Raw genomic sequence first — 24374 nt, 5'->3', positions numbered from 1 at the left:
AATTAAAAAGAGATTGCGGAAACTCTACACAGACAGCACCCAAGGTCAGGATCAAATCCAGGTCGCTGGCGTGGACAGACAATGGCACTGCCTACACGACACTGCCATAATAAGGAGATTATAGAAACAAAAGATTCCTGTTATCAACCAAGGAAAGCCAATTGGGACACTGACTCTTTCCTGTGAACAACTAGAAGAACTATGTTAAGTGAACTTTTGCATAAGAAGCAATGAAAAATTTGCTGGACTGTAAAAAGCTAACCTCCCTGAACACCATTTCCAGAAATCAGTCTGCTTATCATAAAGGTCGGCAAGTGCCACATGCAAGGCTATGAGCCCCAAAAAATGAAATTTGACACACAAAAGAAACACTGGTTTTCTACATAAAGCAGCCCAAAAACAGCCAAATCATTACAAAATGCACCATGCAATTGGTGTGAAGCTGGTGATTTTACATGTAAACCAGTGGATGGAGGACCACCACAGCAGTGATGTTAATTCAGCAATTTACAAAAACGTTTACAAACAAAATAATAAAAATTATATTCTAGTGCCTACTTATGTATTCAATTTTCCAATGTCAAGAGGTGTCATTATTCAATGACTAACCCAATGACTATTGGGAAAATATGCATTAAAATATAGAAGAAAGGTAAATTGGAAAAAGGCATGTAATTGAACCGTTGTGCTATGTCTAGAACAGTGTGTTCAGTCAACTAGTCTTAAAAGATATCTGTAAAATTAACTTCTTAAACACTCCTAGCATCTTCCAACATACATAACAGACATCAACATCAAATACAAATAAAATCTGATTGTCCATACTCTGCCCAATTTGTCTTGGTACTGTATTTTACAGATTTGTTGTAATAGCACTGACACATTGTACAATGACTAAAGATATTTATTCTTACAACATAAAATTCACCTCCATAAAAATTGGAATGAAAGTTGCAGAAAGAGTTTTGGTTCTAAGAAAACACAGGGTGCGTCCATTTACTTCAGCCGACAATGTTTGCCTGAGACAATACAAGCAAGCAGACACATTGCACTTAATGACACAACTCTGGGAATTGCGTGCTCACATCTACTGGAACCATCGAAATGCTGCTCCTGAAGGAAGAATCACTTTCTGCAATCAGAAAAGAGGGAAATAATTATCTACGATGATAAATAAACTGTCATAAATCTACATGCACAATGTTGCACAGCAAAGCGCTTCAGTAAACCTGCAATTGATTAAAAGACTAGAAAACTCAAATAAACCACAGGCTGCAGGAGTGAGACCATACTACTTCCCTCAACAGCTACTCGATTTTTATAAAATAAAAACAAATCCATACAGAAGATGCCATCACTCCAGTTTAGGCAGAAAAATCATTTTTCACAGAACATATTTGACATCACTTCACTTTTCCAACTTACATTCTAAAATCAGACTACACAAAAAGCTTATTTGGCCTCCATCATTAGCTGATTCAGGAAGGATTCACTTTATAATGATCATCTCTTTTCGCCTCTCAAATATATTCAGAGATGCAAAAGTTGCCTCCTTCACAAATACAGTTTAAAACTATTGTATCTACTTATTCATCATTTGTTCAAAGTGGGCAGCTTCTATGCGGCTGCGATTTATATTTCCAAAGTGAAAAAATAAATTCCCTGCGACTTACCCTTCATTGATAAGCATTTACCATTGTCAAAACTCCAGAGTTTAGAGCGGATAGTGACAAATACGGCTCAGTAACACTATTTTGAGTTATTACCATTAGGAAAATGCTACTGCACATGGAAACAATCTTTATTTTTGAACATTCAGGTTTATCCAGAGTCTCTCGCTTTTCCCTTTTCTTCTTAGGAGGCTGTGCCACATATCAGAGAGAAGAGCACTGTTCCATAGTACCTTGTCAAACTACTGCTTCTTCACATAAGATGTTAGTAGTGTCCGTTGTAGCAAATATATCTCAGCTGAGGACCCTCTCTGACCTAATAATAATACCATCAAGGTGTAGTTTAGTTTAGTTTAGTTTAAAGATACAGCACGGAAGCAAGCCCTTCAACCCACTGAGTCCACACCGACCAGCGATCCATGCACATTAACACTACTCTACACACACAAGGAACAATTTTATATTTATATACCAAGCCAATTAACCTAAAAACCTGTATGTCTTTGCAGTATGGGAGGAAATAAGATCATAAAATTCGCGGATGACACAACAGTGGTGGGACTCATCAGCGGAGATGACGAATCAATGTACAGGGAGGAAGTAAAACAACTAGTGGACTGGTGCAGCAAAAATAATCTAGAATTAAATGTCGACAAAACGAAGGAGATGGTTGTCGACTTCAGGAGGGCGCAGCCAAAGCATACACCCCTCAACATCAGTGGCACCACAGTGGAGAGAGTGGAGAGCATAAAGTTCCTCGGTGTGCAAATTACAGACAGCCTCACCTGGTCCAGGAACACCACTGGGACCGTCAAACGGGCCCATCAGCGACTGCACTTCCTGAGGAAACTAAAACAGGCCTCACTCCCCACCAACATCCTCAGGACTTTCTACAGGGGTACGGTGGAGTCTGTACTCACGTACTGCATAAATACGTGGTACTCCACCTGCAACTGCTCGGACAGGAAGGCTCTGCAGAGGGTAGTGAGGGGAGCAGAGAGGATCATTGGCGTCTCCCTACCCTCGGTACAAGAACTGTTCCAGAGCCGCTGTCTGAAAAAAGCTCAGAGAATTGCTAAGGACAAACTGCACCCCCTCCACATACACCTGGATCTCCTGCCATCAGGCAAGAGATATCGAAGCATCAAAGCCCGGACTACAAGACTGCTAAACAGCTTCCTGCCACAGGCTGTGAGGCTGCTAAACAGTCACTCTGTACTCACAGTCACCTGATTCTGCGGCTGGCACGGACACTTTAATAACTGGCACTGGCCACTCAAATCAGCTGCCCTGGACATTTTTATGATTGGTTTATTGTATTTTAAAGTTGTGTTTTACCTGCTTTTAACTATTTATTTATACTGTTCCATCAGGGACTGGATTGTTTTTAGTGTTATTATGTGTGAAACGTTTTAAATTTCATGTGCGATGCTCCGCTATTCCCTGGGAAACGTCTTTTCATTTTGCACTGTACAACTGTTGCTTGCAAGATGACAATAAAGGTTGATTGATTGATTGATTGAAACCAAAGATCTCGGAGAAAACCCACACGTACAAACAAGCACCCATAGTCAAGATCGAAATGTAGTGTCTGGCACGGTGAGGCAACAGTTCTACCGCTATGCCATTTACATTCAAGTTTATGCGTAACCTGCAGGTAAATTAAACTGTCCTGACAACAGTAGTTTGGTTACCTCAGCACAACACTGCCCACTGGGAGCAGCCATTGCAATTTGCCTTTGTCACAATCAGCATTGTACCTATATAGTAAAGATTGTATTCAACAATTGATGTGGCTCCTTATGAAGAATACTGAATGCATTGTCCAACTATCAAACATACTTATAAAGATGTAATTTACTCAGAAATATCGAGCAAATATTTAACAGACCTTCATTTGACATAAAGTGAGATGATAATGAGTAATCCATTCTTTTCTTCTAATGAGGTGCCCTCTAGACTTAAATTATACATGCTATAGAGATAATCTAAGAAAATAATCCCTTCATAGGAGACAAATGCCACATTGATAAATGAGATTTACCTTCATGAAGGGCAATAACTCCAGCACTAAATAGTTTGCAATCAGTAACATTTGTCTAAATATACCACTCGAAAAATGTAAAAGCACTGTTATAGATCATTGTGGGTAATACTGATACCATTTCCTCAAGGACACAGCCAGAATGTTGGCACTCTGGCCTTAAATTGCCTTAATAAGCAGATTTGCTCTAGAGACAACAGCAGAGAGTAATGGATATCAATAGTCATCTGTAAACTCTATGGTGAAATAGATTGGCCTATTTCTCCCTCTTTGTCAAAGATGAATTGGTCCAGAGATCTGATTCCAGATTATCGGCATGCTGCAAAAATAAATGGAGTCTAAAAACAGACACATAGACGGATCCAGAAATGTAGTGATCTCAAAGTGACCATTTAAAAAGCTCTGGTAGATACTCAGTCAACAGTATCCATTGTGATATGAAAAATATTCTGCAATTAATTCATTCATGCTGCAGCATCTATCTGCAAATGGAAGCAGCTGACCACGTTCAAGCCTGAAGGGAAAATTGTCCTTCTCTTCGTTAAAGGACCAGAGAACAATTTTCAGCCCAAAATATTTCCTGGAGCAGCCTACTGTGACACACTAATATCACAAAATTAGCTACACAGAAAAGCTCTTAATGCAACCGAAGTTTACTTATTGTATCATAAACATCCTAAGTTTTCGTTCCAACTGCAGTTTTAAAAAGATACGGATACAATTAACAGTCATAATCCTGTTAGATTTCTAACCGTGCCACAGCACTGAAGGTATTTTGGTAAGCACATCACAAGCTCCACAATATGTAATTGAATCATTTATTTAGTATCAGCGGTAAAGGTTTAATAATAACAGATCCCAGGATGCTGAAGATGCCTCCAGGCAAGTACTCAAGACTGCCTATTTTTGTTACCCTGGATAATTTGTTCCCCACCCCCTCAGGCAGTCATGTGTGCAGATTGCCATTTGACCTTTACAACCTGATCAAGAGACTATTATTTATACAGGAGCTTTAGTGGTGACTGTTAGTGAGCCATTCAGTCATGAGAAGCACCCACACCAATAGAGACGCTGATATCACTCCCTATCGACCCATATGAAATCCCAAAAGCAGCTTGATGCTCCCCAAGGAGATGGAGTTACCTGTTGCATCTTCACCAGGGTCAACCAGCTCAGCACTTAGCTAGACTTAAATTCAGAACATTTCCTATCTCTTCACACCATCATCCACTGGCAAAGTTAGGCAATGGTGCTCTAGCAGTAAAGAAGATGGCATGAAGAACATAATGTCACAGAGACAGCCACACAGCACAGAAACGGGCCCTTCAGCCTACTGGGTCCACGCTGATCATCAACCACCATCAACCAATGGTCCTATGTTGATCCCATTTTTTTTTAAATTCTCCTCACATTCCCATCAGCTCCCCCTAAATTCTACCACTCACCTACATATTTGAGCAATTTACAGTGGCCTTTTAACCTACCACTCTGTACATCTGTACGATGGGAAAGGAAACCAGAGCACCAGTTACATGGAGAACAAGCGAACTCCACGCAGATAGCACCCAAGGTCAGGAATGAACCTGGATCACTGGCACTGTAAGGCAGCAGCTCTACTAGCCAGGTGTTCCAAAAAAGATAATAAAATAAAGACAAGTAGAAATGAGCATTTCCAACTTCTCCAGCCTAGAAATCTGCTCATTTATAGTTTACAGAGAGGGATAATTGGAAGGAAGCTATTTTTTTAAGAAAGCCTACTGAAAAATATATTTTAGACAATTTGATCGCAGAAAATCTATTGCTTTACAAATGGTGCAGACAATATTATAAAATGCTATTAATAAGATTAATTTGCTTCATCACATGCTTTGTAATATGCTTTACAACCATAGTTTTCATTGTTCTTCAATACACCTATTTGTCTGAATCCAATGGGCACAAGATTTGGAAGCCATGACTAACTTTTTATTACCACCTTACAATTAACACAATACTCGAATGCAAAATGAGAAATCAAAAATGCAAATATTGTATAATGTACCACAGACTTAATCTATTAAGTTGAATAAGTTTATTGGCCAAGTATTCACATACAAGGAATTTGCCTTGGTGCTCCGCCCACAAGTGACAACATGACATCCAGTGACAGTTAGGAATGACACATAAAACACTAATGTGACATGTAACATTAAACTTCTAATGTAATATTATGAACCAGACAGCCTCTTTTTGTGAAGTAGTGTCAGCGAACAAGTAGAAAATGTTCAAATGATGTTTATTTACTGTACAATCTAATTGCTGACCTCACGGCTACAAGAATAGATTTTCTTTATCCGCACTCTCTTAGCCTCCCAAAAACGTTTAAAATGCTTAACTTTCATTTTTAAATAATCTGGATAAATATGGTCTTATTATGTAACCTCATAGCTCCCACTAAATTCCCGACAGCAGAGAGAAACATTGGACTAGCATTGGGGCGCAGAGCGCTTGCTTGATTTCCAGTGCAATTCATCCAAAAATCAGCCTAAAAAATGTAAAAGAAGGTAGGATTTCAAATGCAAAATACAATTTAGAACAATTTGGGTTTCCATGATCCTGGGAGCTGGAGCTGCCCTTGCGTACACCCATGGCTACATTGGAGATTGAATTAATCACCATTCTGTTGACTGTATCTACTTTGCACCTTAAAGTTAAGTTGTTCCTAATAAGACACAGCATGTAAGAAATTCTATTATGTTTCCCAACATTTTAATGGATTAACTAATAGACGGTTACTAAATGCACTTGAGTGCTCGAGGCAACATGAGATATATAGAGTCATCATGACAGTGTTGTCTGCATGGCATTCTACTGTATATACATGATTTATGTCACATTCAAACAAAGTACTATAAAACCAATCTGGAGTAATCCAAACATATGGGAAACTACATGCACATAATTATATTCCTTGAATTTCAATTTTACACTATTACTAACAAAAGCCACAATTATCAGATATCAACTCTGTCTTTCATCAAATCTTTCCATTAAACAAATCTTTAAATCATAGTGTTATTTAAAAAATCATAGCTAACTTAATAAAATAGATGAATTATGCCACACGAATCATCCAATAGGGTTGAAAGTCAAATGACATCAGTCTGAAGAAGGGCCTCGCTCCGAAACGTCACCTATTCTTTCACTCCACGGATGCTGCCTCACCCGCTGAGTTTCTCCAGCATTTTTGCCTACCTTCAATTTTTCCAGCATCTGCAGTTCTTTCTTAAAACATTATACTTGTATGCATTTTTAAGAATCACTTCAAAACATTCAGAAGTTTTTTTTTTAACATCCCGTGTGACTGTGGATCAATAATTGTTAATTAATAGACCAGCCTATTAACGATACATGGCAGCTTTAAAGCAGCTGAAAAACAATCTGAAAAAGGACTGCTTGTTTTTTTGCACAAATAGGCGAAGGGATTAAATTTTCTCTTCTGTAGTTTGTATTTCTTAAGAGGTGCAATATTATAACGACGTTATTGCCAGAGGTGAGGATAAAGTGATAATATAATCTTGATGTGCAGAGGACTGCAAAATTCATCCAAGCAAAACCATGCAAATGCACTGCTTTGTACATTAGTCATATTCAAATAATTTCATCTCATATATGGGTGCATTTTGAATTATTTCACCTTTTTGTCAAGCTAAAGTGTAATTTGAATGAAAACCAAGAGCAATCCTTACCTCCAATGCTGCTGTGGGTTTTTTTTTAAGTTCCTCACACTTTCGCAGTTTGCAAATTTGGTGGCCAGTTTTGCGATTTCTACACAGCTACTGCATTCCTCACAATTTAATCTTCTCCTGCACGGTTCACACATGCCACATCTCTTCCTCTTCTTTTTTCCAGAATGAATGGCTGAAGCAAGGTCATTCTGCAAGGGATATTCTACCAGACCAGCCATCTGAAGTGCACTATCTGCCATGAATATACCAGCAGGAGTCATAATAAAAACACCTGGATTCAATGGAATGCCGCTCATGAAGGGCAGATCGACAGGACTGCTTATTGCTTCAGCTGCTGATACGACCTCCATGTCAGAAATACCAGCTTCTCGTTCACTGGAGAGGAAAATATGCTCAGGTTCCACCTGCTTCTGAAGATCTGTAGAAGGAATGATGTGTACTTCACTCTGTGCCTCTGATGAATTTTCCAGTGATCTGTCAGATTTGTCCAGCATGTGAGAGACTCTTTTATGCTTTGAGGTAGAACTGTTTTGAAGAACTGTTGAATCTTTTCCATTTACTAAGATACCTCCATTCTGCAGTTGCCCGTTCATTGAGCTACCACTGCCAAATGTCGAAAAGCGCGTTGATGAACGGGGTTTCTTTAAAACTTTGTTTATTGGCTCATTTATTATACCGCTCCTGCTCCGCTTTTCTAAATCAGCTGTAAGTTCATCGTCCTTGAGAACATCCTTTTCTGTGTTCGGAGTGATTTGTTGCTCTGTAAGTTGGCTGGCACTGGACATCATTAAAGATTCTGCAGTGTTCCTTTTTTCACAAACCAAAATTGTGAAGTTTCTATGAACTAATTTTCTTACCAATCTCAGCTGGAAAACTATTGCAAATCCTGACCAGCTCCAAAGTTATCTGGAAATGTCTGCGTACCTCCTGTTTGGCACCTTCTGCAGATACCCCAGGGATCACCAGGCTCTTTAAATAAAGGAAACAAGGAAATAGTTAACTTTGGCCTAACTTTTATTGGAAGTCTTAAAAATTACTTTTATGGTGTGTCATGCCATTGCTGGTGTGAAACAAAAGCTCACAGAAAATAGTTTTCGAACATTTCACAATTGTTGTAATGAAATGTAAAGAAAAGACACATAACACAAGCGATATCTGTGGCATTTTAAACTGAATTCTTGAGATGTTTATGCATTAAAATTGATCAGATTGCCACAGACATTACTTGATACTACTTTAGAAAAACACAGCACCTCAACTGCTATAGTGGGATGAATTGAATTCTCAACTCCAATAATAAACTTTTAAAATTAATTTCTGTGAAAGCAATCAACCATTTATTTCATATAGTTGTCTCAGAGCAACTATTGTGGCACCTCACTTCATCCTGAATAATTATTAATATTTGTCTTCAGCTACTTGTGAATGGCATAATGATGCCGCTCTTAGATCACTTGTACCTAGTGTCCTATAGGTCAAAATGTATGTATTTTGATATAATCATGTCACTTGAAATCTAACATAGTCTTCTATTGCATATACTAAATGCACAACATTGTAAAGTACATGCTTTGAATATTTTCTCAAATTCTGAGCCAGATTTCAGAAGCAAAGCTCAATTAAAAAAGCTCACTTTGCACGCTGAACACTAGAATTGCTACCCCAGAATTTTACCTGAAAGATCTTTAGTCCTTAACAGAACATGATCTTGAGAGAAGAAGTCAGTGATCTTGAAAAAAGCCTGTTATATTGGATTAGGTTATAATCTTACCCATTCCCTCTTTCTCAATTTTGATCGTCTTGCTACGAATATTACAGGGCACTGGGTTATTCTCCGAAGACCACATGACCTTAAAAGAAAGGTACACGCATTCCTAGAAATGTCATTTTCAAACATTCATGGCTTAGTAGTTGGAGATCATGAAGGAGGTCATCTGTCTACCTGAATACAGCCTAGCAACCACAGTAAAAGCTGGAGGAACACACAATTTGGACAAAGATTGCTAATGAGCATGTTAAATTTTTCATTTATGATACTCCTCACCCCCTCATCACCCTTCCCCCCCCATCAACTCATTCTAACCGAAAATTAAATGTCATTGCACTTTGTATATTAAAGAGTTCCCAAATTTAAAGCAGAAAATTAAAATAAACTCTGGGAGAAAAACTGGAAAGTTGGCACAACACACTCAGCAACAGGTACGTTCAATGACTGCTAAGTATTTCCAGATTTTTTAAATTTCAGGTTTCCAGCATCTGCTGCATTTTAGCCTTTTGATGGGTGATAGCAGACTGACAGCTCCCATGCACCAATTAACTGCAACGGAAAACATAATTGGGCAAGGCTTGCTGGTTGAATGTTACCTACAGTATGTTGTGGACATGCTAAATCGAATTGTCTTTCAAAGCAGTTGACTTTCAAAGCAATCAGAGACTATAATAATCTAAGAAACAGGAGTAGGAGTGAGCCAGTGAAGAAGGGTCTCGACCCGAAACGTCACCCATTCCTTCTCTCCAGAGATGTTGCCTGTACCGCTGAGTTACTCCAGCATCTTGTGTCTACCTTCGATTTAAACTAGCATCTGCAGTTCTTTCTTACACGTAGGAGTGAGCAATGCGGTTTCATGAACCTATTCCACATTCCAAAACGCCATGGCATATCTTTGGCTTCAACCTCCCTTTTCTGCTCAATGCCACTGACCTCAGTTCCAATGGGGTCCAAAACGGCTCCGACAGCCTATATAGTTAATGACTCAGTATCTACTTCTCTCAGTATAGAATCTCAAAGTAGGGAATTCCTGCTCATCTCATTGATAAGGGATTCATCCCTTACCCTACGCCCATGATGACTAGAGTTCCCCCATTTGTCCTACTCAATCAAAAGAACTCTATTTGGAAAAGAAAAAGAACAGTAGATGCTAGAAATCCAAAATAAAAATAGCAAAAAATGCTGGAAGCGCTCAGTAGATCAGACTGCATCTGTGGAAAAGAAAAAAGCATTAACACTTTATCAGAAATAGGAAGGAGCAAAATTAAGTTACCATTCAAGGTTTATTTTTAATATCAACATCAAATGATTCATACCAAAATCAGGATCATATCCCTTGAACAATTGAAGAAATATATTTTGCTGTGATTATATCATACACAAAAAAAAATATTCTTGCACTCTCATCCAATGTAGAATCACAGCATGAAACCAAATGCACTACCTAGCTCGCTCCTTCCTTTACATTCCTTCCCTTAGCTACACAATCATCAATCTGCTAATTTGATAATTCTCAACTCTCTAATCCTTTTGTCTCGCACACTGTGTGCGTTCATCCACAGCCCTTGTCCAACCATCTGTCTATCAAAAACACCCTTCGCTTGTTCTCACCTATTACCTGCCATGATTTGTCCTGCCCCTCCTAGCTTTCTTTCTCACCCCTGCAATCAGTCTGAAGAAGGTACACAAACTAAAACGTCACCTATCCATGCTCTTCAGGGATGCTGCCTGAACCGCTGAGTTACTTTAGCATTTTGTGTTTTTTTTCCCCTCGGTAAACCAGCATCCGCAGATCCTTATTTCTGCGTACACTAAATTGGAAGAAGATGAGTTGCTGCTTCAGTTGGAAAGTGTTTAAGTTGCTGGATGGTGGAGAGGGGACGAGTCCGAGGGCCAGCATCACATTTCCTGCATTTGCTTAATTAGATGCCATGTGTGTGTTGATGGAGGTGGTAGAGGGAACCAAGATATCACCGTCCCTACAAAATGCCGAAAGGGGTGAGAAGATACATTTGGTGATGGGATTTTCTTGAAAATGGAGGATGTTGCAGAGGATGGTCTGTAGAATGTTTTCATGAAAGGGGAATCTAATCATTGGTGAGCAAAGGAAGAGAGAATGAATGCATTGGTGCGGGGAACAAAAAAGCCATAGTTGAGAGTGCTACCAACTAAAGTGAAGGAGAGACCATAGATAAGAAAAATGAAGGACAATTCTGAAACATTGGTGAGGCTGAGACAATGGAAGAATGGAATGGTGTCCTTAAAGAAAGTAGGGGAGGGGTTTTGGGAGATGATGTAATCAGGATAGTTGTGAAAGCCTGGTGCTTGTAATAAATATTTGCTTGCTAACCTACCCACTGAGGAGTCATAAAAAGGATAGTGCCAAGTTTAGACCAGGTGAAAGAGCAAGCAGGGTGGAAACTGGGAGCAAAATTATTTCACTGCATGACTGAGATAAGGCTGACCTGATCTCAGAATAAATACTCAGGTCTGTGATTATTTTTATCAACATTTCCTCACAATTAATTGCAGCAAAGTTAAATTCCACACTGGAGCAGTAAGTAGCAGCGATATTGTGTTCAGTCCTCATGATGTGGTGTCCTCTACATTCGATGATCACTTTGAAAGAGCACCTCCATTCAGTCAAGAAGGATGATGTAACATTAGCAAATTTGCAGATGACACAAAGCTGGGTGGAAGTGTGAACTGCAAGGAGGCTGCTATGAGTATGCAGGGTGACTTGGACAGGTTGGGTGAGTGGGAAGATGCATGGCAGATGCAGTTTAATGAGGATAAATGTGAGGTTATCCACTTTCGTGGCAAAAACAGGAAGGCAGATTATCGGAATGGTGTCAAGTTAGGAAAAGGGGAAGTACAGCGACATCTGGGGGTCATTATTCATCAGTCACTGAAAGAAAGAATGCAGGTACAGCAGGCAGTGAAGAAAGTTAATGGCATGTTGGCCTTCATAACAAGAGGAGTTGAGTATAAGAGCAAAGAGGCCCTTCTGCAGTTGTACAGGGCCCTAGTGAGACCACACCTGGAGTATTGTGTGCAGTTTTGGTCTCCAAATTTGAGGAAGAACATTCTTGCTATTGAGGGAGTGCAGCGTAGGTTTACAAGGTTAATTCCCGAGATGGCGGGACTGTCATAGGTTGATAAAATGGAGCGACTGGGCTTGTATACACTGAAATTTAGAAGGATGGGAGGGGATCTTATTGAAATATATAAGATTATTGAGGGATTGGATACGCTAGAGGCAAGAAACATGTTCCCGATGTTGGGGGAGTCCAGAACCAGGGGCCACAGTTTAAGAATAAGGGGTAGGCCATTTAGAACAGAGATGAGAAAAAGCTTTTTCACCCAGAGAGTTGTGAATCAGTGGAATTCTCTGCCTCAGAAGGCAGAGGAGGCCAATTCTCTGGATGCTTTTAAGAGAGAGTTAGAGAAAGCTATTAAAGATACAGGTGCCAACCTTTTATCCGGTGTTTAGAACGAAGAGCAACTCTACCCCTGGCTGCGAGGGCTCCAAAAGCGCTTTTTCACGCCCCCAAATGTCGGGAGCAGCGTCGCAGCGCTGGGAATCGGGGAGTGGAATGCCTTCGGGGGTCGCCTCGGCAAGCTCCGGAGCGAGGCCAATTCAACATCGCGGAGCGTCGCTGGAATTGGAGCCGCGGAGCCAGGGGTAGAGTTGCCGGGGTTGGAGCTCCAACCGGCGCCGCCCGCGGCCGGACGGAGCCCCCAACTCCGCGGCTCCAAATCCAGCGACGCTCCGCGATGTTGTGTGGGGGCCACAGCGTTCCGGAGCTTGCCGCACGGGACCCGGTAAGGCATTGCCCGTACTGATCCCTGTGCGATTCCCGACATTCCCGGAGCCATGAGCGCCTCGCAGCCAGGGGTAGAGTGCCGGGGTCGGAGCTCCAACCGGCGCCGTGCTGGCTCAGCTCCGCGAAGGGCCGTAATGCCTTTCCCCTGCACCTCCAAATTGTCTATTGCAAAGCTTTCAGTTGCTTGCCTCTTTAATTTCACAACCCAATCTCACTCTTCCATTCTGAAATCCGAAAATGTCCGAAATCCGACAAGTGTCTGGTCCCAAGGCTTTCGGATAAAAGGTTGTGCACCTGTAGCAGAGTCATGGGATATGGGGAGAAAGCAGGAACAGGGTACTGATTGTGGATTATCAGCCATGATCACAGTGAATGGCGGTGCTGGCTCAAAGGGCCGAATGCCTTTCCCCTGCACCTATTGTCTATTGCGAAGCTTCGCAACCCAATCTCACATTTTGGTCTTTAAACTCTTAAGCTCTTCCAAAGAAGTGCACGGTACAGCCAATTCTGATGAAGGGTTAACATATCTTGTAATGTTAACTTACTTTTTCTCTCTTCACAAATGCTGCCTGGAGATCTCCAATAACTCACAAGATTTGGCCACCCTGACTCAGCCAGCACTGTTACCACTGTTTCCCTTGGCCTTCACCAGACCACACTGTTCTTTCCACCACCCCACCCCACCCCCTCGCACTACTTTGCAATTTAAAGCACGGTTTGCAATGGTCATTGACCTGAAATATAAACTCCATCTCCCACTCCTCGTGTGCAGCTTACCTCCTGTATAAATTGTGTTTTACTAAATATGAGCATGGATAAAATTTCAAAAGGAAATGTGTATATATATATATATATATATTCCTGTCTCTACTGCATAACCACAGCACCTACTTTGAGTTAACCTGTGATGTGTAGGAAAGAACTGCAAATGCAGGTTTAAATCGAAAGTACAGTAGACACAAAATGCTGGAGTAACTCAGCGGGACAAGCAGCATCTCTGGAGAGAAGGAATGGGTGACGTTTTGGGTCGAGACCCTTCTTCAGACTGATGAGTGATATTGAGAAGATCTGAAAGAGTGATATTGAGAAGTTCCCCACTGATCATAATTTATTATAATAGCGACATGTAGGATTGTTAAAAACCTTGAAATATTGATTAAAAAATGTCACAGCCCATAGTCGGCCTTGTCTCATCCATGTAGTGAAATAGTTTCATCGCAGTCTCTTCTTAGAATCCCATCTGTCCTATAGAAAATCTTCCTTAAAATTATTTAACTCTTCATCATTCATATCGTTTCTTTGAGAATTTAGAGATCTATGATATTTAAGTAACATTAATTGAATAAAACTTGGGTGTATTTTCTTTACCACATGAACATACATCTATGAAGATTGCCTGTGAGTTGCAGATGTTTCTGACAACTATCTTAGATTTTACAATCAAAATGCAAAATCAGGTTTAAAAGGTTAAGATCAAAAGAGTTGCAGAAGAATATTTATAAAATCACGCATCTTCCAGTCAAACTACAGGATTGCCATGCCAATAGTACTGCAATCGTTAATGGTCAAAAGGTTTTAACATAGTTAGCAAACTAATCATGTGCAAAATGATGCTTCACGTGCTTTAGTCAGTTCATATGCAATGTGATAGACCCAGAATAAAGCCAATAATAATAAGTTCACAGTTCTGTTTTATGAGAACTATGCCTAATTTTCAATCCATCTTACCTGGTGTCAACCAAACTAAACCAGTTACTTACCTAGAACTTGGAATACTTTGAAAAGTTTTCTCCTAACAAATTCATCTTGCCTGTTAAGGCACTCTAATAAGAATAGATTTCTAACTAATTTGTATTTTGATTTTTCTTTTGTGTTCCTGAATTTACCACCACATCAATGTTGGTTTTTAATATTTGCTTAATTGTTAATATAAAAACTGCTCTAATATATGTAGGAAGGAACAGCGGATGCTGGCTTAAACCGAAGATAGACACAAAAAGCTGGAGTAACTCAGGAGAAGGGTCTCGGCCTGAAACGTCACAATCGTTTCGTCCGGCGAAACATCGCGGTGGCGCAGCGGTAGAGTTGCTGCCTTACAGCAAATGCAGCACCAGGAGACCCGGGTTCGATCCCGACCACGGGTGCTGTCTGTACAAAGTTTGAATCTTCTCTCCGTGACCTGCGTGGGTTTTCTCCGAGATCTTCGGTTTCCTCCCACACTCCAAAGACATACACGTATATAGGCTAATTGGCTTGGTAAAATGTAAAAATGGGTGTAGGATAGTGTTAATGTGCAGGGATCGCTGGTTGACGCGGACCCGGTGGGCCGAAGGGCCTGTTTCCGCACTGTATCTCTAAACTAAGCAGAAGCTAAATTTCTTCTCTCCAGAGATGCTGCCTGTCCCACTGAGTTACTCCAGTTTTTCGTGTCTATCATCCACTCTAATATTTTCCACAATTAACAAAAAAATCAGCAGGAACTTTCTAGAGTTTTGTGTAGGAAGGAACTGCAGATGCTGGTTTACACCGAAGATGGACACAAAATGCTGGATTACCTCAGCGGCACAGACAGCATGTCTGGAGAGAAGGAATGGGTGTCGTTTCGGGTCAAGACCCTACTTCCGGTCTTGACCCGAAACGTCACCTATTCCTTCTAACCAGAGATGCTGCCTGTCCTGCTGAGTTACTCCACAATTTGTGTCTATATTCTAGAACTTTGATAATTGCACCTTTACATATTCATATCTTGCTGTTCTATATATTTTTTTAAAATCATAATTTTATTGTGGAGGCATGGTTCAATGCTGATTTAAAAGATTGTTTATTTTCTAGATGCTTAACGGAAATGCCTTAGTTGTCTCATTTGGCAGCTTAGTAAAACATTGCCATAATAACTTTGGATCTCAGCCTGCATAATCATATATTCTTCCATGATAAAGAGAAGGTCAAGCAAAAATTCAACTCCTTGTCGAAAGTATTGGTTGAAGACAGGTTTGGGTGGCCACATACATGCTGCTAACATCTACAATCCAGAAACATACATAAGAAATTGTACAAAAACAATCGATCCACTCTCAGCAGGAGTCATTGGAGCATAAATTCATCCTCAGCCACTTTCATAAATATATGTGGCAATACAGTGGTGTCAGCAATGCATGGCTTCATTTTTCCATTTCGGAAGAAAAGTTCAACTAAAATAATTATCTCAAATGCATGTTTATCTCAAGCAACCTATTGCATTTTCTCCAAAAGATTAAATAAAACCTATCTGCTATCCCCAGTGAAAATGCACACCTCCAGATTCAGCAACAGTTGCTTCCCAGCTATTGCAACAATCAGGCAACTGAACCATCCCACCAACAACTGGAAAGCAGTCCAGAGCTACTATCTACCTCATTGGAGACCGTTGGACTATCTTTGATTGGACTTTATTGGACATTATTCTGTACTAAACAATATTCATGTCATTCCCTTTATCGTGTATATGTACACTGGATGGCTCAATTGTACTTCCATTGACTTTCCACTGACTGTTTAGCACGCAACAAAATTTTCACTGTACCTTGGTGCATATGACAATAAACTAAACTAAACTCATTTAAAACTCCAACAGTAATGTAGATTTCTAGTGTAATAGAGTCATAGACTCATACAGCTTAGAAATGTGCTTCAGCCCACCAAGTCCAGGACAACCTTAAAAATAAATTGGATAGTTATATGGATGGGAAGGGAATGGAGGGTTATGGTCTGAGCGCAGGTATATGGGACTAGGGGAGATTATGTGTTCAGCACGGACTAGAAGGGTCGAGATGGCCTGGTTTCCGTGCTGTAATTGTTATATGGTTATATGGTTATAACCATCAAGAACTAATTAACAGTAATCCCTCTTTATTCACCCTACGTCTATTACAAGTTCAATTAGGTTTCCATAAACATTAGAAACAGGGTTACTGCGCAATATTTAATACTTCTCCAAGAAAAAGGTGTGATAGAATATATTGCTACCGTCTGCATACATTTTTTAAAAATCTAGCTTCGTATGAACATTAGACAAGGAACAAGAGATAGAATCTTCATTTTTTGTTTCATAATAAAACCAATGATCCAGAGGTAGGATCTGAAAAAAAGTGAAGCTAATGAACAATGAATCTCAGAGTTAGGTCATTCATGCCATAACTGAAGGACAAAAACCTATGCAAGTATAAAAAAAATGTTCCATTTACTTTTTGCTTGGGTGCCGTTTTTTCTACATTTTAACAAATTCAAATGATTGAAAAAAATAAACTAAAGGAATATCAGCAAAAATCCTACAATTGGCAAACTTTGAATATTTTAAATGTGGAATATCTGTAAGTAAAATAACTCAGCAAAGGCTTGCAGTTATTATCAAGGTGGTAAAAACTGCATTCATGCAAATTCAGTGGCATTCCAAAACTGATGCTGGAATCATAATACACACCAGCTTTGTAAATTAGCCTGCATTGCATTCCTTAATGAGATATGAATTATAGGTTAAGCAGGTGCCAGCAGACATTTTATCACTAAATGTGGGCTGAGAATTGTTGAATCATTGGGCAACACAGTAAACTCCACGGTTTTTCGATGTTGTACTGGTGGCATTCGTAGAAACAGTGGAAGAGTGGAGAAACAATCAGAATGGATTGAAGGTAGACAAAAATGCTGGAGAAACTCAGAGGGTGAAACTCATCTATGGAGTGAAGGAAATAGGCAACTTTTCGGGCCGAAACCCTTCTTCAGCCTGAAGATGAGTTTTGGCCCGAAACGTTGCCCATTTCCTTCGCTCCATAGATGCTGCCTCACCCGCTGAGTTTCTCCAGCATTTTTGTCTACCTGCGATTTTCCACCATCTGCAGTTCCTTTGTAAACAGATTGGATTGAGTTTAATTTATTATGTATTGTGTTTACCGAGGTACAGTGAAAAACATTTGTTGCATGCTAGAAAAGTGAATAGAATATTACACTAATGAAGAAAGGGTTGAAAGAGGAAATTGGAGCATAAACTCCAGAATGGACAGGTTGGGTTGAATGGTCCGTTTCTGCACTGTATATCTTACATATGATCATACAATTCTATGAATGAAGTCTCACATTTCACAATCATGGCAGCCACATCATCCGGATATATTGTGTGATGCTCAACTACACAAGATTATCTGGGAACATCAGCAGCAAATCAGAGGCGAATAAGCGTCTGCAATTCCTTACTATCGTGGAAGAGATGGTGCCAGCACTTACTGGAATGGTTCCTACTGCAATCATGACATCCTCTTGCCAAATCCTCCTCCTCCTTCTCTGCTACCTGGATGTCTAATCATGTTTGTAATTTGTAAACTGGTCGGTGCAAACATCCCCATTCCCCCATGTTCCTTCTCTTTCAGATACCCAACATCGCCACTGATAACCAAGATGAACCATCATCAGCTTCCGGCACAAATGCTGACAACATGTCTAATTTTGAGACGAGCTGAGGCAAATCTGAAGATGGTGAGCCACTGGACAAGGCGGTTCACAGTCAACAGAGGGGTCAAGAATAGTATGGGTGCCAGAACACTAGAGTTTAGAGTTTGACCCTCTGAATCCATGCTGACCCTCGATCACCCATTGGTTGGTTCCATGTTATTCCATTTTCATATCCACTCCCTATACACCAGTGGCAATGTATACAGGCCAATCAACCTAAAAACACAGATGGATGAGGGAGGAAACTGGAGCACCGGGAGGAAACCCACGCAGTCACAGTGTGAATGTGCAACCTCCACACAGACAACACCCAAGGTCAGGATTGAACCCGGGACTCTGGCGCTGAGGGGAAACAGCCCTACCAGCTGTGCTACTGTGGAAGGTGAAGTTACACATAGTCACAGTGGACTTAGTTGATGAGTTTAATAAGGCAGCCTGTGGAAGGAGGCCGACAGGGAATGTACAATGAAATGCTTACTGCCACAAAATCCATCTTCAATGTCACGAAGCTGGAAGATGCTAGATACCAAGCTGACCCAGGGTTCAGAGTGAGCTTACAGCATTCTCATTAAACTGTGGCAGAGCTAGCCAACTCCATTTGCAATCTCATGAGCCCAACCAGGAAGTAGAGCCTCACGGCTGAAATTCCAACTTTTGTTTCAGTCTTCACCTAATGTCTGAGTGGTGCAGAGAGAGCTGCCAAGTAAGATCATGCTACTGCCATCAAAGCTCTGGTGCAAAGGGACTTATGGGTCTCCAGGCAGTCAAGTGATCTGTATGGTAATAGATTATAGGACTGAAGAGGAACTGCCCAGGGCAGTAACACTGGCTCCCTGAGCCACTATCTTGTCTTAGCAAGACATCATTCATGCTTATATCCTTTGCTGCTCACCCATTGCCCATGCTGCTACTTGTTAGGCCAGATTCCAAGAAGAGGCAATGCAAAGCCGGGCCTTTTAGGTCCAGAGTTGCTCACTGTATTCTTCCATTGCCCTTGCATTCCCCTCGGCTGAAGTCTATACATTGTACAGCAGCTCCTGGTATGACATGGCATAAAAGGAAAAGAACAGACTAAGCTTCTAAGGGTTGGTAAGTTGAAATTACTAAATTTGGTTTGGCACGTTCATTGTGTGGAGCACTTTTCAGTTTTCCACTGCAGCCAAGCAACATTCAAGTTCATAAGTGATAGGAGCAGAATTAGGCCATTTGGCACATCAAGTCTACTCTGCCATTCAATCATGGCTGATCTATCATTTCCTCTCAATTCCATTCTCTTGACTTCTCCCCATAGCCCTCGACACTCATACTAATCAAGGATCTATCAAATCGAGTCAAACATTATAACAAATTATTACTTTTGTCAACACTTTAAAATAAAAACCGGGCATATTTTATGAAACAAAATATGTAATCAAAATTAAATTCAAATTGAATCTAAACATCAAATGGAGTTTCTGCAACAAATGATGAATGGTTTAAACTAAGGTCAAGGTTTTATAAAAAGCCAATTTCCACAGCTTCCTTTGGCACTGTGCAGGGTTTGTTGCTGAAACGGTTGCAGAAAGGCAAGAGGTATCAAAAGCTGAAGATATTTGGGGAGTCACATATGCATATTCTATCATTTATAAACTGAACACATCTTCCATTAAATATGTTGTTTCCTTTCATTCATGTACTCGTAGTCACAGTATCAAAAATACTTCACAATGCTGGTTTAACCGCAATATAATCTCCATTATAAGTCTGCCTACACAGCTTTTTTGATTTCTTACTTCCCTAAAAATACTGATCTTAAGAAAGGCATAAAAGTTATCTCCTGTCATTCAAGACTTCAGGTATTTAGAAATGTATAAAACCTTATTCAGATTTAACAATGAAGGTGGAGAAACATAAGCCCTGAATCATTCAAAAGCATAAGAGGTAGGAACCTCTCTTTTATTTCTAATGCATTATTTATCTGCATGCAGGACAAACCAGGTAGTGGAGGTCAATGCAAGTTGAATAACAGCATACACATACATATATATATATACATATACACACACACATATATACACATATATATACACACATATATATATACACATACACATATATATATACACACACATATATATATATACACACACACACATATATATATATATATATATACACACATATATACACACACACACACATAAATATATACACACACACACACACACACATATATACACACACACATATATATATACACACACACACACATAAATATATACACACACATATATATACACACACATAAATATATACACATATATATATACACACACACACGTACATACATGTGTGTGTACATATAATTCATCTCCTGATATTACAATATAGTTTCAGCTGAATCCAATTTAACTTTTGCTCCTAACATTTGATTTGGAGCACAGTAGCCCACCAAATGTCTCATTTCAGTTGGCCATTATTTGAACATAGCTCTCTAAATGTTAAACTCCCACATTTCCAAAGCACATTCCACAGATCACACTCCCACAGTCATTTAACGTGCACTGGTCTACAGCAGCTATAGTACAATGCAGCTCTCCACAGTTTCTTCAGCAACTAAAAATGATTCATGGATGCACAGATATTTAAAAAAAAATAAAGAGTTTCATCATTATGTCCAACACAATAAACCTAATATTAAAAAGGTAAGGCATGATTTATCTGGCCTGTACAACAAGTGTGCTCATTTGGGTACAATGGGAAACATTCGCACTTTGGAGCCAGAAGTTATAGCCAGTAGATAGAACTCTCTTGAGCAACCCAACCTAATTTTCCTTTTTGTTGCAAACAATGGGAAAAATAGATGGGATGTTCAAGAGACCTTTTACACTCCTTTCTTCTGTACATTAGATGATAGCCAATGTGAGGCAGAACTATTTGAAGGTGTGGAAATTTGAGGTGCAATTACTTTTCACTTTAGATAACAAAATTCATGAAATCCTATCTTCAATTTGTTCTCCTCTCAAGGCAGTTAATCATTTTGAGCTCAGATCATGTGAAATTCAGCTGCCCTCCAAAACCTCATTCAAATATACCTCCTTCATTTGTCACCTAAATAGTGACAGGTCACCCAGCTGATAGGAAGTGGGAGGAGAGTGACCTAAAGGGAAGAATTCACATCCAATATTAGCAATGGTCCAGCAGAATCATGAACCGCGAATCCTGCAATAAGCAGGAAAGGTAACAGCTTTCCTTTCATTCCCTCTGCTACACACACACTACTAATCAGTAGTGGAGGTCAAAAGAAGATGAATCACACCACTGGGAGAAATGCCTGTGCAGTCACAGCATCCGAACAGTATTCAAGGACAGAAATCCAGCAAAAATCACTCACCTGGCATCCACACACGTGCCCTTTGCAAAAGATGTTAAAGTTTTATTATTAGGAATGCAAATGCTACATTTTTGTTTCCAAAAAAATGAAGGTCAGTGATATTACCCTTGTTATTACTTCAGTTAGTAACAGCCAAATAAGCACAAAGCGGCCCTTCAATGGGTTCCATCATAGTCAAGCGACAATCAAACTAACCACCTCTCATACATTGAATGTTTCCAAAATGCTGTACTTTTCAAAAAGTTTATTTATGAGATCTAACACTGTGGACCATCAGTGATACATTTTCAGCATGCTTTTAGTCACAAATATAATATACCTTGATGTGATTAAAATAATCAGTTAAATCTGATGCCCTGATTAATTATCAGGTAACCTATTTAATCATATTACAGACCAAAAGTATGTATTTATATAATGGTGACACTGGATATCAGTTTTGGACAATATTGTTTTGTGGATTATTTCTGTATCCTTTGCCATGTAAAAATAATTAGAAAAATGAATGAATGAATGCACACCTGTATTTTCTACTCTGTTACCTGGCAGCTATCAGTATTTTACCAATCACTGTAACGACTATTCTGAGACATAGGTGATGTCATTCGGGGACTTTAAAAGCCAGAGTCAGAATCCTCCCCCTTCCTAGCCATGTAATAGAATCAAGAACTCTGTGGTACAGCACAATAACCCACAATATCTATATACTCTACTTCCATTTATTCCATACAGTTTGTTTTGGTCTTTCATACTGCTTAACTTCCCATAATCACCACGACTGTAATTTCGGGAATACATTGAATCACACCAAATGGTTGTGCATTAACGTTTTATACAGTCACTAAACAAAACGCTGCTTTGATCCAATGCGCTGTTCCCATTTAGTAAACTGTCGGTTAATATATGTAATCTGTGGCATTGAACCATAACGGCAGTCCAACAATTAAGAAATATTAGTTTTATGGGGAAAGGGGGAGCTCCCCTGGTGAACATGGCTTAGAAAATAAAACACAGATACATAATGTGATAGATAACAACCATAACTTCTTGATTAATGCACGCGGATCGTTTGCATGGAAACCCTGGTTTAACAACAGACGGAGATCACACACAGCTCCCCATAAACTGTAAGGGGCAAAATTGATTTTTTTTTAAAGGAAGTGCAAAAGAAGCAAATGCACGCGATTTGCTTAAAATTTGTAAACATGCTTTGGCCAATTTACGAAGTGCACGAGTTACACGGTTGGCAGCGTGGACTATTTCCGTGATACAAATTCACAGCAAATACTTTTGTGTGTTTCTCTCTTTTTTTTAAATTTGCACCAATGAGCTGAAGCCCGTATGTTAACTGCGACCAACATTGGCAATAATTCACTATCGGCACAAAACCAACTACTTTCCATCCCCACCGGTCATCCAAAAAATTGCAATTTTTTTCTTTGCCTCATCCCCACTACAGCACGTTAAGATTTCGGCATGATAACATCTGCATATTTGCAAACACAGGCCCTTTTTTTCCCCCCGCACCTACCAAAGGCAGATCCAACGGAGGGAGGGATGTGCCTGTCCAGCCAGTATCTACGAGCTGCAGCACTGAGGATCAAACAAACCCAGCCACACAGATCACAATCACACTTCAAAGCGGCCACTACAATCCCGTGCGAAACTGTGCCGCGCGGCAACTGTGTTACAAAAACTCACTGAATAACACAAAGTGAGAGGGCTACAACCTTCCGATTCCTGCAAGCCTTCCTCTACATCCCAGATCGCTCTGGAAGTACATGCAAACACATTTCATAGATTTTTGGAGCGCGCTACAAAAACCGAACTGGATCTAGGTGAAACGATGGCTCAACCTTTTTCAACTAAAAAAAAATATATAACCCCGTGCATCTCCTAATTGCATTTTGCACCGTTCCGGGTTCGCATTACACGACACTCAATTTGCAGCAATGTGGATATGTACAGAAACCACTGCGAGAAGTTTCACAATAAAAGAGCAGATTTTTTTTAATACACACATAGCCCCATAGGGGTGTCTCAATGAAGAAACAGCCTGCATTCTACAGAAGCGCTTGCAATATTTGGAACACGTTAAAACGTGCGAGTTAACGCTCTGGGTAAAAGCATTGGACACTTTATCTGATCCCCCCTTTCAGACTACAGTCCATCTTTTCGGTGTGCTTCTTGGTCTGGCAGACTGCCAAGTGAAGTGTGTGGAAACGACACCGCCAGGGCGGCAGAGATTTTCCTTAATTTCATTTTTCCCCCATCCTGGCTAGCCGGAGACAGGCTGACATTGGTTGGAAAGTGGAGCAGCTCGTCAGGGACAATCAATGAGTATCGATCGGGCTAGAGCTTCTGCAACCAGCAAACAACACATCAACACACAGCCACTGGCTGCTTTAATCTTGCGCCTCGCAGCCGGACTGTCGAAACCTTTCTCCCCCCACATACACACACAGACAGACAGACAGACACGC

At 40.1% G+C, this 24374-nt stretch overlaps 1 protein-coding gene across 1 annotated transcript; it reads right to left on the bottom strand.

Annotated features, from left to right (window-relative positions):
- Positions 1 to 860: 860 nt before the first annotated feature.
- Positions 861 to 24374, bottom strand: cxxc5a (CXXC finger protein 5a). Its single transcript, XM_055643093.1, is given in 4 exon segments — positions 861 to 1132; positions 7443 to 7526; positions 7529 to 8411; positions 23593 to 24374. Coding segments are annotated over 3 exon segments (831 nt in total). The 5' UTR covers positions 8231 to 8411; positions 23593 to 24374; the 3' UTR covers positions 861 to 1087.

Source organism: Leucoraja erinacea, chromosome 11, assembly GCF_028641065.1.
Source record: "Leucoraja erinacea ecotype New England chromosome 11, Leri_hhj_1, whole genome shotgun sequence".
Classification (NCBI taxonomy): domain Eukaryota; kingdom Metazoa; phylum Chordata; class Chondrichthyes; order Rajiformes; family Rajidae; genus Leucoraja; species Leucoraja erinaceus.
The sequence above is the reverse complement of the archived record's forward strand: the minus strand, read 5'-3'. Positions and strand labels throughout refer to the sequence as shown.